Source organism: Microtus oregoni, unplaced genomic scaffold (genome assembly GCF_018167655.1).
Source record: "Microtus oregoni isolate MIOR12 unplaced genomic scaffold, Mior012 000027F_ref0000203, whole genome shotgun sequence".
NCBI lineage: Eukaryota > Metazoa > Chordata > Mammalia > Rodentia > Cricetidae > Microtus > Microtus oregoni.
This window is the reverse complement of record NW_024543086.1, coordinates 21,930,437-21,944,452: the sequence shown is the minus strand read 5'-3', so window position 1 is coordinate 21,944,452 and position 14,016 is coordinate 21,930,437. Positions and strand designations below refer to the sequence as shown.

The 14,016-nt window shown below is 44.5% G+C and overlaps 1 protein-coding gene across 2 annotated transcripts in view; it reads left to right on the top strand.

Annotated features, from left to right (window-relative positions):
* Adcy9 (adenylate cyclase 9) overlaps positions 1-14,016 on the top strand; it is a 125,476-nt gene that overhangs the window by 74,953 nt on the left and 36,507 nt on the right. For both annotated transcript variants that reach the window (XM_041675906.1, XM_041675907.1), the window contains exon 3: positions 6,912-7,102. In XM_041675906.1, the coding sequence (XP_041531840.1) occupies positions 6,912-7,102 (191 nt within the window). The remainder of the gene's footprint in view (positions 1-6,911; positions 7,103-14,016) is intronic.

The following is a 14,016-nucleotide window of genomic DNA, read 5'->3' as shown; positions in this document are numbered from 1 at the left end:
ATGGCATGTCTTTGGTCTGTGGATCTGTGTCACCGTCCTGGCCAGATGAAGATGTTCCTCAGAGGTGTGGGTGCAGGAGCCACAGCCATGAGTCAGCAGAAAGCATCCTTGCCCATCAGCGCACGCCTGGGTGAGGAAGAGCCACACGCTGGGAGCACAGTGAGGCTGTGTGGCGCCACACGCTGCGGAGGAGCTGTGTCAGCAGTCTCACACTCCAGCTGGGTGTGGGCCCCACCTTTCTGGCTGCACTGCACAAGTGAGAGCTGCAAATCTGGTGATTCTTAGAGATTTCTCGTGAAGGTCAAGTTTTGTTTTGTTGAGTTTAATCTCTCACAGACTTTTGAATTCTTGCCATGTACAATTTTCAGTTCTTCAAGGTTATTTAGCCGTATTTCTTATTTGTATGTTTCTCCAGCTTAGCTCTACCTCATTATCTGTTTCTAAGCCCTCCACCCCCTTTTTAAATGCTTTTTTCCTTTTACCAGCTTCGCCTTGAATCCTCAAGCATGCATATTTCTTCCTGGCTTTATTTCTTTTGAAATGTTAGCGCTCTCACATCTTGTTAGAGTTCACATAGTGTTATTTCTTTTTGTTTTAAAACATTTTTGATTTTTCGAGGAGTGTTTCTCTACAGCCTACAATTCTGTGACTTCATGTATTGACGAGTGGTATAATCATCACCGTAGTTTTAGTTGATCTCATCACTCCACAAAGGAAACCTCTCTGCTGGCAGTTACCCCGGAGCAGGCTTGGTTCATAGCCACTGCTGGTCCTGAGAGCCCTGCTGGCTCATAGTATTCCACAGCAGTTAGCCTGGGCCTCCATTCTTCCTTCACATTTGTATAGCTCATCGGTAAGATGCCTCGGTCTCTCCTGTGCATCCTGTCATCACCTCAGGCCCTTGGCCAACACCAGGCTCCTTGTCTCTATGCAGTTCCCTGCTCTAGGGCACATTTCACTGAAATGGAACCATGGCCTTTTGAAACTGGCTTTTTTCCCCCGAGGAACCTTTGACTTTATATCTTTCTTAAAGGTATTCTCTTATTTGGTTTTCCCCATTATTTACCTGTTGCATATTCTCAGATTTACTTATTCATTTACAGTGCTGAGTCTGAAACACAGAGCCTTGAGCGTGTGGGGCAAACATTCTACCCCTGAGCCTCACTGCCCCTTCCCCAATTTTAATTTCTTTTCCTTCTGGACTCTATTTTCCACGTGTCTGGAAATCACTGGGAGCGGAAACGGGCTCAGATATCTGTGCTGTGGCACAGGGAGGCTTGTCCTCTCAGACACCAGTAAATTAGTTGCTAGTTTCGGTTACTCACACATTGCTCCTAAGCAGGCTCAGCTAGCAGCGTTGTCTGGCTCTTTAAGCCCTGGAGTCTCAGAGTGTTCCATAGTAGTTACCCTGGCCTCTATTTTTCTTCTGTTGTCGACTCATTGTAAAACCTTTAATGACTTCTGAACATACAGTCAACAGGCGCCTAGGGCCCATGACTTCCCTCTTCCTGGGGATTGTATTACTCTCGCTGTCCTCCCCTTCACTGCTGGCCTGGTCATTCATGCCCTTCCTTGGTTTTCTTGAGTTACTCCTCATCAGCCTCTAATGCCCACAGCTGTCCTATGTAGCATCATTCCTATGCTGTAGAATTTCCATTTCAGAGACAGGGAACTGAGGCCAATATTTTCCCCCTACTCAGTTTCTGTAAGTGGAGCAGTGTCTGCCGTTTAGTCCTTAGCCCAGGTCATGGGGCTCAGTGAGGACTCCGTCTGTACTGAGTTTGTGGGGTAAGTGGATGAGCATATGAATGAATGGGCTGGGACCAGCAGTCTGCTGTGGGCATTCTCAGTGTGATCTGCCAGAGTCGGTGGTGGTCCTGAAGCCTGGTGTTAGACCATATAGACAAAAGGTTGATTTTATTGTTTGGACTTAAAATTTTTCACAAATAAAACCTTACCCATATACACATACTATTGAATGCAACCTGTGATTTATCGTCAAATATTGAGCCCACAAGTTAGTTCCCACAGTTAGTTTTACATAGGAGTAGAAGAATTTGACCTATATAGAGTGTTTTTATTATTAAAAGATGAATTTTTCCCCAAACTTTTGCTCTTAACCAGAAACATTAAAAAGTTTAAAAGTGTTTCATCTAAATCTTCATAGATCTTAGTGATTTGATAGGTTAATTCTTTTAATTCTTATTTTCCTTATTGACCAATTGAATTTTAGTTTAATAAATAATTTTCATTTTTTTTTTGGCCATTTTAAACAGGACAAAGGGAAGAAGCATTTTAGGATGTTTATGAGCCAGACCAAGCTAATTGCTTCTCGTGTGTTTATTGTTTTAAATCAGTGATGACATCAGCTTCTAGGCAGTTGCTATGTTGTTCTTTTAACCCCCGCCCCAGTCATGTCCTAAGCACTCTTTCCTGGCTTTTCTTCTCTTTTTGGTACACTGACCGTCAAGTCCCTAAGAGTCCTGGTGACTGAGGAACTCATTCCAAAACAAGAGCCCCAATGAAGAAGACAGGTTAGAAGATGCTTCTTTTCTGAACTGAACTGTTCCACCCATTCATACACTTGGTCCCTAAAACCCATCACCAGTGTGTACAAGACAGAGTCTTTGTCCTCAAGGAATTGAAGACAGTCATCCATTGGCACCCTGGAGCAATTGGTTTGAGGATTCCCTGTGGACACCAAAATATGAATATGTTCATGTCTCTTATGTAAAATGTCATATTTTCATATAATCTACATACATTGTCCTGTATACTTTATCTCTAGATTGCTCATTATACCTGATATAGTGTAAATGCTATGTAAGTATTTGATACACAGAGTTTTCTGAACAATAGACAAGGAAAAATGCCATGTGGTGGTTTGAATGAAAATGGTCCCCATAGCCCCAAAGGGAGCGGTACCTGCTAGGAGGTGTGGCCTTGTCACTGGGGGTGGGCTTTATGTCCAAATGCTCAATCCAGGCCCAGTGGCTCTCTCTTCCTGCTACTTGGTGGTCCAGATATAGAACTCTCGGCTCCTTCTCCAGCGCCATTCTGCCTGCACGCTGACGTGCTTCCTGCCATGACGAGAATGGACTAAATCCCTGAACCTGTAAGCCGGCTCCCATTAAATGTTTCCCTGTTAAGAACTGCCATGCTAATGGTGTCTCTTCACAGTAATAGAAACCCTAAATAGGATATGTCTGTATATGTTCAATACAGAAACAGTTTTTCTTTTGTTCTTTATGTATACACATGTGATGTGCCTGTGTATATGTGTTCTCATATGTGAGTGCTTGTGCATGCGTTTATGTGAAGGCCTAAAGTTGATGTTAGGTGTCTTCCACAGCCTTCCAACGTATTTATTGAGTCAGCGTCTCTCAATTGAACCCAGAGCCATCAATCAGCTAGACTAGTTAACTCTCTTGCTCTACCTCCTTAGAGCTGGAATTGTAGGTAACTGCCGCATCTACCTCATTTTCTCATGGGTTTTGGGCATCTGAACTCCAGTCCTAATGAAGCATTTTATACACCGTACCATTTCTCCAGCTCCGCAAATACAGTTTCTGAAACAATAGTTTTGCTCGACAGTGGAATTTGTAGATGAAAAATCCACAGTGAAGAGGATTGACTATACTTAAGATTAGTTGGGGGGGGGGGGGGTGGAGAGATGGCGCAGTGGGTACGAGAGCTTGCTGTGAAATCATGGGAATTGGAGTTCAGATTCCTAGCAATCACCTAAAAAGCTATGTGTGGCTGTAACCCCAGTGTTGTGGTGGGTGGAGGCAGGATTGTTGGCACTTGCTTGCTGCTGCCTTAGGTTTAGATTCAATGGTAGAATTTGTCTCAAAAGAATAGATGAAGAATAGAACAGGATGCCCAGTGTCCTCTTCTGGCCTCTATGTGTATAGACCACACATATACACACAGAAAAGACACAAGGAAAGTTGGGTCTAGAATTCTAGCTACTTAGGAGGCAGAGGCTGGGCTACAAAATGAGACTGAATCTAGTCCAAGCAACGTATTAAGACCCTGTCTTAAAATTTGAAAAGGAAAAAACATGGGAGAGGGTTTTCTAAGCCCCTGTCACTATCCAAGGATGTGTAGTTCATGGTTCCTGGGAGAGGGAAAGAGATTTCCTTCTCTTTGTGTAGGAACTGGTTAGTTTCCCATGCTTCTTTGACTAACTCCTCACCCATGTTCTTGTAAGCAACTCTAATTAAACTCGCTGGACTGCCAAAAATACAACCCAATGCAACACAACACAGCACAACACAACACAACACAAGATACAGGGAGTCAGTAAGAGTGGAAGCTGAACAGGAGAGGCCAATGGTGGTGAATATGACCAAAATACACTGTATATATGTATGCAAGTTCATAATGAAACCCATTGTGCGTGGTTGATGTATGCTAATAAATAAACTTTAAGTATTACACATGGGAATGGCTCAGTGGTGAAGCACTTGCCTAGTTTATACTGGGCCCAGTGTGGAAGGGAGTGATGAAAATATTCGAGGAGGAGAACCGTGTGATGCTCTGTGTACGGTTTTTTTTCACTAGGTGGGAACACATTAGGAAGCCCCTCCCCACTCTGCAGCCCTGTAAAATGAAGCTGATAAAAGATATGAGTGTTGGTGAGGCAAAAAATGAATTGCCAAGAAAGCTTTCAGGAAATAATACTAATTATTTTCCTGTATATGCACATTTAACAAAGTAAATACTTTGTCTGCCTCATTTGGGCCTTTCAGCCCAGATGAGCTGTTCTAGTCATATCAGAAGCCAGGGTCTGTAAGTGTGATCATCCCCTAAGTCATTAACGCACAGGCCTAAGACTTCCACGAGGGCCAAGCCTTTAACTTTTCTCATTGTGGACAGCTAAACCTGTGTTTCTGTTTCATGCTGAGTTCCTTTAGTGTGGGCAGCAGGACTCACTTTAAATTTAGCTCTCCATGTTGAAGCATAAAAAGTTACTTATCTACCATTCTCCCTTGCTTTAGATGCCTGCATAGGTTCAGTTTTTGTTCAAAAGCAGTATTGTCATTTTGAGCTCCCTGAGGAAGAGCTGAGTTAGAGACAGGTTTGGATGGGCAGAGCAAACACCTCGTTGGTAGTAATAGCTGCCATTATCAGGCAAACTGCGTACTGAGCACAGCTGTAAAGACCTATGTGGACCCTCGGCAATTACCCCAGTCTCACGGGCTGCTCTTCTTCTAAGCCTCATCCCACAAGTGAGAAAACAAGATGACTAGTCCCCTAGTTACGAGGGGATGGAGTCTGAACCTCATGCTCAGGGCTTCTCTTCAAACACCACACCCTATCCTGTGTTGGCTCCTGACAGAAGCATCGCTACCACCCTTCACGTCGTGTCTTTTCCACCAGCCCCTTCCTTATTCTTTCTTCTTGCTTCCCTTTGGCATCCTTGATGTACTCTAGAGACACACATACACAGGCACATACTACATACCATACACTACATACACAACACATACCACACACACACTACACATGCACATACCATACACATACTACTCACATCACACACACACCACACACACACACACACTACACATACCACACACACCACACACACACACTACACATACTACACACAAACATCACATACCCACACATGCGTGCTCTATACACCACACGTACAGTCCCAGCCATATTAAGTTCAGCACCACCTGATGATTACACCTGCCAAAGTCCGTTGGAGGAATCCCCACAGACTATTCTAGAAATCCCCTCTGTCTGGGGATGGATGCCTGGGCTGACGTCTCTTGGAGGACCTGCTGTTCAGGAGGCTTTCTGCCTTAGTCTAATGGTGCTACCATCACAGAATACCACAGACTGGGTCGTTTATAAGAAGAGAAAGTTATGTCTCATAGTCTGAAGGCTTGTAAGTCTCAGGTCAAGGCCTTAGTGCTGATTTGATCTGGTGAGAACTGTATCCTTCTGAGGGAAAGACTTGTCTTCACAGGGCTGAAGGAAAAGCTACCAATACTACATAGGTAGAGCCTTTCTAGGGCCTCAGACCCACCTGTGAGGGAGGAGCACTTCCCAGTCTTACCTTCACTTGTAGCCCTGCCCCTTAATACCATCATAGTAGAGGACTTCCAGTTTTGGAGAGGACAATCAAGGCGGCCTCTCTCATGCTCCTGGAGCACCCCATCTCTCCCTGCCCTGCACGGTGGTGACACTGTCACACCTGCTCCTCTGTCATCTGGGCTCCCTCTTCGGGTGCATCTCTGATAATATACTGTAGACAGGAAGTGCTTGATAAAGTACGTGGTGAATGAACACTGACCTGGTTTCCCAAAGCCAAGCCACAGCCAACCCCAGGGATACATGCACAGAGGCATGTTTGAAGACAGCGGCAGCAGAGACAGGCTGCCGTCACAGAGTGCTCAGCATGGCTTGCTCGGCCTTTTCTCTAGCGCAGGGGCTGCACTCCTCCAGGAAAAGCTGTCTCTGTCTTCCTTTGCAGCACAGCCGGACAGTTTCCTGGATATAGGACCCTGCCGGGTGTTGAGATCAGGGGTGGGTATTTACAGATCTGAACCAAGCCAAGTAGACTGTGGAGCCAGCCCCCAGTCTCTTCTGTCTCCTTCAGCCAGCAGACACAAGATGCCTTCGTGGAAGAGCTGTTAACATTTATTTTAGTTCCCAGAGGTAAAACATGTAGTCAGCCATTCTTCAGCGCAAACGTTATAGAAATACGTGGAGCATCGTGGAGGCGAATGGTCTCTGAGGCTGTGTCTGCCTGGGAAAACTGTGGTACCCCCATTGTCACCATACTTCCACCTTCTAGGAGTGTGTTCTCCACCCACAGAGAGCAAGACCCAGCTGCATCCCAGCCAACCGTGCTTTCCATCTGTGCTGATTGTAATTTTTATCCATCATAGGTTTGAAGACATACCTGATATCGGGCCAGAGAGCCAAGGAGTCTCACTGCAGCTGTGCAGAGGCCCTGCTTTCTGGCTTTGAGGTCATTGACGGCTCACGGGCGTCCTCAGGCCTTAGGGGACAGGGGACAGCATCGCCAGGGAGTGTCAGTGACTTGGCCCAGACTGTCAGAACCTTTGATAACTTTAAGGTTAGTTTTTTTTCCTCTCTTTCTCTCTTCTACGACTTTGTAGTAATTCTACAATAAAACACATGAAGTAATAAATACCATATGGCAGATGACTCAGGATGCCTTTCAATTGAGTTTTCATAATTTAAGAGTTTAGTATAAAGTTAGTTACATTGTGCATTTTAATATGCTTGCATCTTTAGCATTTTATACACCTCATTTCCTCTGCTTCGCATAAAGATACTTTGCTTTTTTTTAGTTTTTTTTTTCCCCCTCTATGGTGTCTTTGGGGACCTCTCAAAGATAATGATAATGACAGTAAAGGTGATTTCCTCACATCTGCTCTGAGAGCTGGAATCTATTTTATTTTGGAGACCACCTTAAATACTCTCTATTTTACTCTCTTAAATACTCTCTATTTTATTTTGGAGACCACCTTAAATACTCTCCTGTCTCTTGAAATTGTGATTTTGTGATTATCTTTTTTTATTCCTTACTTCCTTCTTCTCTTTCTTTTGTTGTTGTTTTTCTTTGTTTTTGTTTTTCAAAATAAAAGTCAGGGTTTCTCTGTGCAGCTCTGGCTATCCTGGAACTTGCATTGTAAACCAAGCTGGCCTTGAACTCAGAGATCTGACTACCTCTGCCTCCCGAGTGCTGGGATTAAAGGTCTGCACTACCACTACCTGGCAATTCTGTGATTGTTTTTGATTGTGTTGGTATGGGTGAATCTTGCAGTGCAGTTCCAACCTCTGAAAAAAAGAGCATTGCTGAGAAGATTCTAGTATTTTGTTACTGGAATAGAGATTTCCTGGGGGTAGTCTAGAAGTGCATATTACTGGGCAGACATGTCATAATAAACTACTGGGGGAATTAACACACTCAACTTTGGGCATAAAAAATTTTTCTCATTGAGAGCTGTTTTTCATTATCACATCGGATTTAATTTCCCTACTGTTTTTGTTTTTACTTTTACTTATTCATTCTGTCTGTCTCTCTGTCTGTCTGTCTCTGTGTATGTGTGTGTTTGCATGCATGCTTCTGTTGCCTGTTGGTGTGAGCATGCATCCGCATGGAGACCGGAGATCAACCTCTGCTGCTATCCCCAAGAACCGTCCGCGCTCCCCCCCCCCCCCCTTTTTCTCACTAGTACCTGGGGCTCACCAGTTAGACCAGACTGACAGACAGGTATCAGTCCCCGCCTCCTCAGCAGAGGAGTAAAAGTGCATGTCACCAGACCCAGTTCTTCACCGGGTGCCAGGATCAAACGCAGGTCCCCGTGCTTACACAGCAGGCATTTTACTGACTGGTGTTTCCTCACCCCTTCTGTTTATTTTCACTTTTAAATATTTGCTGTTTCCATTTTTAAAAAGAGAGCAAGATACTTCTAGCATTCTTTGCTGTTTGGAGCTTTCCGATAACAAGAGAACGATGATAGGGTAACAGCTGTGTTCTGCTATGACTTTACCTACATTCTTTAGCAGATTTAAGAGCTAGCTGCATGTACATAAGCTTAGAGTTGCATAGGCTGGATATAGTGGCTTATGTCTATACTTCCAGCACTCAGGAAGCTGAAGCAGAAGGATTACTGTGAGTTTGAAACCAGTCTGAAGTAGAGAGCAAGGCCCTGACTCCAAAAGCAAAAATAAAGCTAGCTCTATAATGTGGCAGTATGCTGGAGTATTTAAGCGCCCATCACCTGATTACTTCTGGTCGCTGCTGTGTCCAGGTTTATTGAAAGCCCTCGTGTATCATTGTAGTCATGTGCCTTATGAGTTTAATAAAGCTTCTCAACATATTGGATCAAATAATCCTGGTATGCGGCTGTGCTGCATGTAGCCGGATGGTCAGCACCATCTCTGACCTCTGCCTACTAACACCTCAGTCAGATCCTAAAATGTCCCCAATGTTGCCCAGTGTCCCCTGGGAGAAAGGGATGAACACTGAGCTACTGGCCTCGGTGACAGCCTAGGATGGCAGTGGACCCTGTATATGCAGGACAGCCATCATATCTGACTTTGCCTGAACTGCCTACCTTAGAGATGGGGACAGGTACTTCACCATCAGTAGTTGGGGTTCCCACCTTACAGACTTAACACAGGTAGGGAAGGATTTAAAGATGTGGCTTCCCAAAAATGTTCTTTTTGCATATGGAAAAAATGGTTTTCCCCAGGCCTCCAACTGAGCCTTATTTAAGCAGGAAAATAGAGCTCAAAATTCAAAATTAATGACCTATGTTCATCTGCTTGTTGGGCACACATGACTGAGTTCCCCATGAAACACTGGCAGCTCTAGGATTCTATGCCTTAAGACAGATTTCTCTTATATTAAAAGACCATTTTCTTACAGTTGTAAAGATTTGTTTTGATTTGAAGGGCAGAAACTACTTATCATGTTCTATTGCCATATGCACATTTCCAGACAACATGAATTCTTGGAAATGGAATATAGGATCCATCAAGTCTACTGAACTGCCAAGACATTTGTCAGAGAGGAAAAGAGAAGGTCTTTGTTTCCCTTTTAAGAGAGAAGGTTGAGTTAGCTCATGAAGTATAATTTCTGGGTTCTAGACGGGTAGTTTGGACACTTGGTCAGCATTTGTCTGACTAGAGCTGTCCCAGGACATTGGAATCATTTGGATCCCGCATTTGGGGTACACAGTACCTGAAAGATAAAGGGCAGGCCACGTGATGGACCAGCTACTGCCAGAAGCTTCCTTACAGCCCCATCTCCCCAGCAAGAAGTGAGCAGACTTCCATCCTGAGAATTCAGTAGCACTGGGTAACTGTGCTGTGATTACACAGAACACCGAGTGTGCATCCAAGGTAGTGAAGATGGTGGCCAGTCCTATAAGATCCCCTCTCAGGTAGGAGATTTGGTAAAATTGGTCCAGTTTCTCCAGTACACCTGTCAACACCTTGCACAGGTGTCCTTGGCTTGTAGCCTTAGTGACAGTGTCTGCCCTGACAGGAGCTTCCACTGAACTGGGATCCTACGCAACATCTGTTTACTTCCCCTCAGCAGGCTGCTTTTTCTTTGTCAGTGACCACGTCAAGGAAAGCAAACTCCTTGTGGATTTACGAGCGTGTACCCTGAGGAGGCCTAGTTTAAGGTGATGTCTCTCAAAATATGTTCCCTTGTGCAGTGTATCCTCTAGACTAACACAGGTGTGAGAAGCAGGGGAATCTGGTCTGGTTGACTTGTGAAATTCTGAGTCAAACAACACAGACAGGATTTCTCTAACCACAGGACTACATTAGCAGCCATTGTTACCTCTTCCAAGAACTGACAATCAGAAAGGTATTTGGGAGGCAGTCTTGCTATACAATCCAAACCAGCCTCAAACTCACAATCCTCCTGCCTCAGCCTCCCTAGTGCTGAGAGCAAAGGCAGCGGCAGCACACTTGACCTTTTTTCTCTCAATTATAAGTCAGAAAATAATTTTAAAGAAATTTTGAAGCCCCTGAGATGACTCAGTAGGTAAAGGTGCCTATCACCAAAGCTGACAGCAGAGTTCAGGCCCCAGGACTCTCATGGTGGAAAGAGAACGACTCCCACTGTTGTCCTGATTCCCACAGGCATGCCACAACATGCATGCAACATAAATAAACAAAAATGCAATAAGGAGATTATGAATATTAGTTGAAGTAGAAAGATATGCATAATACTGTTTAATGGAAGTTATCAGATGTGCAGGGCTATGTGTAAGTGAAATTTCCCAAAATACAAAATATTTCCCTCATTTTGTTTTTCTCGTGGAATATTTCCACAACATAGTAACAATTTTGTTTTTTTATTTCTCTTTCTTTTTATCTTAAGATAGGGTCCCATGCAGCCCAGACTGGCCCAGAACTCCTCATCTCTCTGCCCTGCCCGTGCTTCTGGGATTACAGTCTGTGCTCCATGCTCAGCCGAATCTAATCTGTCCTTTACTTGGATTGTTTTCTGTTTTTTAAAAACCAGCCTTTGTTTTTCAGTCCCAAAGCCTGTAGGGTTGAGGAATTACATGAGAAGTTCAGTAATCCAGTGCTCTGTGGCTCTAGCCAAGGCGGCTTGGAGATCTGTGTCTGAATTCTGAGTTGTTTACTCTCGGTTCTGCCTCCAGTGTTCCTGTCTGCCTCCTGTCCTCAAGATGGTGGAACTTTTCCTTCTGTGGCTGTTGCTGTTTGTGCTTTTTCTAAGGATTCATTTCTGTTTACCTCTTAATCTGTATCTCAGCAGAAATCTTCTGTTTGAAAATGCCCAAATGTCATCTTTATAAGTGACAAAGCCCTGGCCAGAGGTGGCATCGTTAGCTGGTGTCTTCTTCTCAACTCGCAGAACCCAGTGTGTGGTGGTTAGGGTCAAGTTTTTTTTTTTTCTCTTGGGCTCATAGTTCTTCTATGGCTTTCTAACTGTGTGACTATATATAGGTGAGCCCCTTCTCTTCTCTGCCTTGTTTCCTCTTGTGTAAAATGGAACTTTTTGTCCCTGTTTCATGGGTGTTTCTGAAGAGGAAAAAAAGTGAGACACAAAGAGCTTAGAATTCAGTGATGTTTGCTGTCATAGAGTCATCCTTACTCCAGCCAACAATGTCCAACTCAAAGCGTCATGGGAGAAGATGCTTCTTCTAGTATCAGAACACTCTGCTAACTAGTTAGTAAACCGTAGACTAAACAGGCAAATCCAGGACCTCGCTGATGTTTCGTCCTCCAAAGAGGCTTCCCCATTTCCTCCTGTGGCATTTATGAAAAGGGACAGGCATTGACTTCAAAATGATTTATCTTGCAATGGGAAATTGCCTTAATTAAAAGCAAACAAAACCCAGCAACCCTGCTTTAATAACTCTGTGCCATGCATTCTGACTGGAATTAGGGTATGTGCACTGAAGCATGTCAGAATCAGTTGGAAATGTGCCCGTGTGTGTTAGAAGGGTAGTTATGATTCTCCTTTCAGAGCCCATGTCCACCAAGGGGGAGGGGAAAGGTGAAGTGTGCTCTTAGTGAGTTTCCAAGGACTCTCAGCAAACTCCTTGGCCTGTAGGTATGCTGTTTAGGGGATTGTAGCACTCCCTCTACTGTATATGTGAGGGTAGAACGCTCAGAAGAGCCTGGATGGCTGTTACAGCAGCTTGGGTCATTTCAGGTGATCAGGGTCTATCTAGCAGATCAAAGTTCTGGGATTTTTTGAAGGCCTTCCTTGTCACAGGAAAACCCCACAGTGGTCAGGGTTCAGGAGCTCTTGAGTCAACCCCAGTGTCCACAAACTAACTGTCTGTCTTCAGAAGGCTTTTTATCTTTTTGTACCTGAAGCACAATGGTTTTTGGCCGGGCTGTCTGTCCAGTAATCCCCAGTGGTCCTCTGCTCTCTGCCCCAGCTCTAACACCAGGATTACAGGCTTCTGACCACTCTTAGCTTTTTCAGTGTGGGTGCTGGGATCTGGGTATAAATTAGTGAAGTTTTCTAACATGTCTGCCAGTCTTGCTCCACAGTCAGCTGTGCCTCGCAAAGCGTATAGGGAAGGCTCTCTTCCGGGTGGTGGGAGGTTCTTGGCAGTAATGGAGATGCTAGCAGCTGCAGGGGAGAGTGGGGAAAGTTTCACAGTTGTGTAAGTGCTCAGCAAAAACTGGGTTTTAAGATGTTTTAATTCAGATTGAAATTAGGCTGGAGAAACAGTCACAGGAAAATGGCTGTGGGGTGTAGAGAAAGAGACGAAGCCTACACCGTTGTACGTAGTAGATGCCTCGTGCTACAGAGGGTCCTCCAGACTGAATGGGGTCTTGAGACAGGAGAGCGTCTTTCCCAGGAAGGGTGGGTTTTTCTGAAAATTTGAGGTTTTTTTTTTTTTTTCTAAGACAGGGTTTCTCTGTAGCTTTGGAGCCTGTCCTGGAACTCACTGTGTAGACCAGGCTGGCCTCGAACTCACAGAGATCCACCTGTTTCTACCTCCTGAATGCTGGGATTAAAGGCATGCACCACTCCTCTTGGCTTTTGTTCTAAACTTTTAATCAAGAAAATCTCCCCCAAAAGAACGAAGCTGAGAAAGAAGGAGACTAGCAGAGTTCCATTTTCAGAGTTCAATGCAATGATCTGCTCCAGGTCTAGGCCCCCCTGGTACCTACCACCCTGCTGAGAATGCCCTGAGACAGCGTCTCCCATGACTGCCATGTTCCCACTTGTTCAGCCTTTTATCCATGGCAGAAATGACCCGTCAGTCAGTTCCCTCCATAGAGACAAAATGTTCAGGGTCAGTGAAGTCAGTACCTCCGGAGTAGAGCTGGGACACAGAATGAAACTGCTTTGAAGCTGTGTGTGATGTTACATGCCTATAATCCCAACACTCAGGGTGTGGGAGCAGGATGATTACAACCTCAGAGACAACCTGAACTAAGCTGTGTGATGAGTTTGATAACACCCAGGGCTATATAGTGAGACAATGTATTAAAAAAAAATACTTACTTTACTTTAAGTGTGTGTGTGGGGGGGGGGCATCCCATGGAGGCCAGAAGAGGGTGTCAGATCCCGTGGAGCTGGAGTTTCAGGTCTTTGAGAGCCTCCTGACATTGGTGTTGGGGTCTGAACTGTGATCCTCATAATTGAGTAGCATGAGCCCTTAGCTACTGAGCCATCTCTGCAGCTCTGAGATCATGACTTTAAAATAATAATAATAGTAATAATAATAATCTGTTCTTGAAATACTCTGACATACTTTACACGTGCCTCCTCTGTTTGCACTTATAGTAATATACTTTAGGTAGACAAAACTCGACTTTGTAAAAGAAGGCTTAAAGAGGTTTTCCACCTATTGTGTGGTAGAAGCAGGACCTCTGTGTCAGGGTCAATGACTTTAACCCCTGAGCTGAAAGGCTCTTCTCCAGTCTTAATGTTTAAAAGTTGTTGGAGAAATAATAGCTATTTGCTGTTTCACCCTCCCGTTTTCCAGATCTTTGGAACCTAGG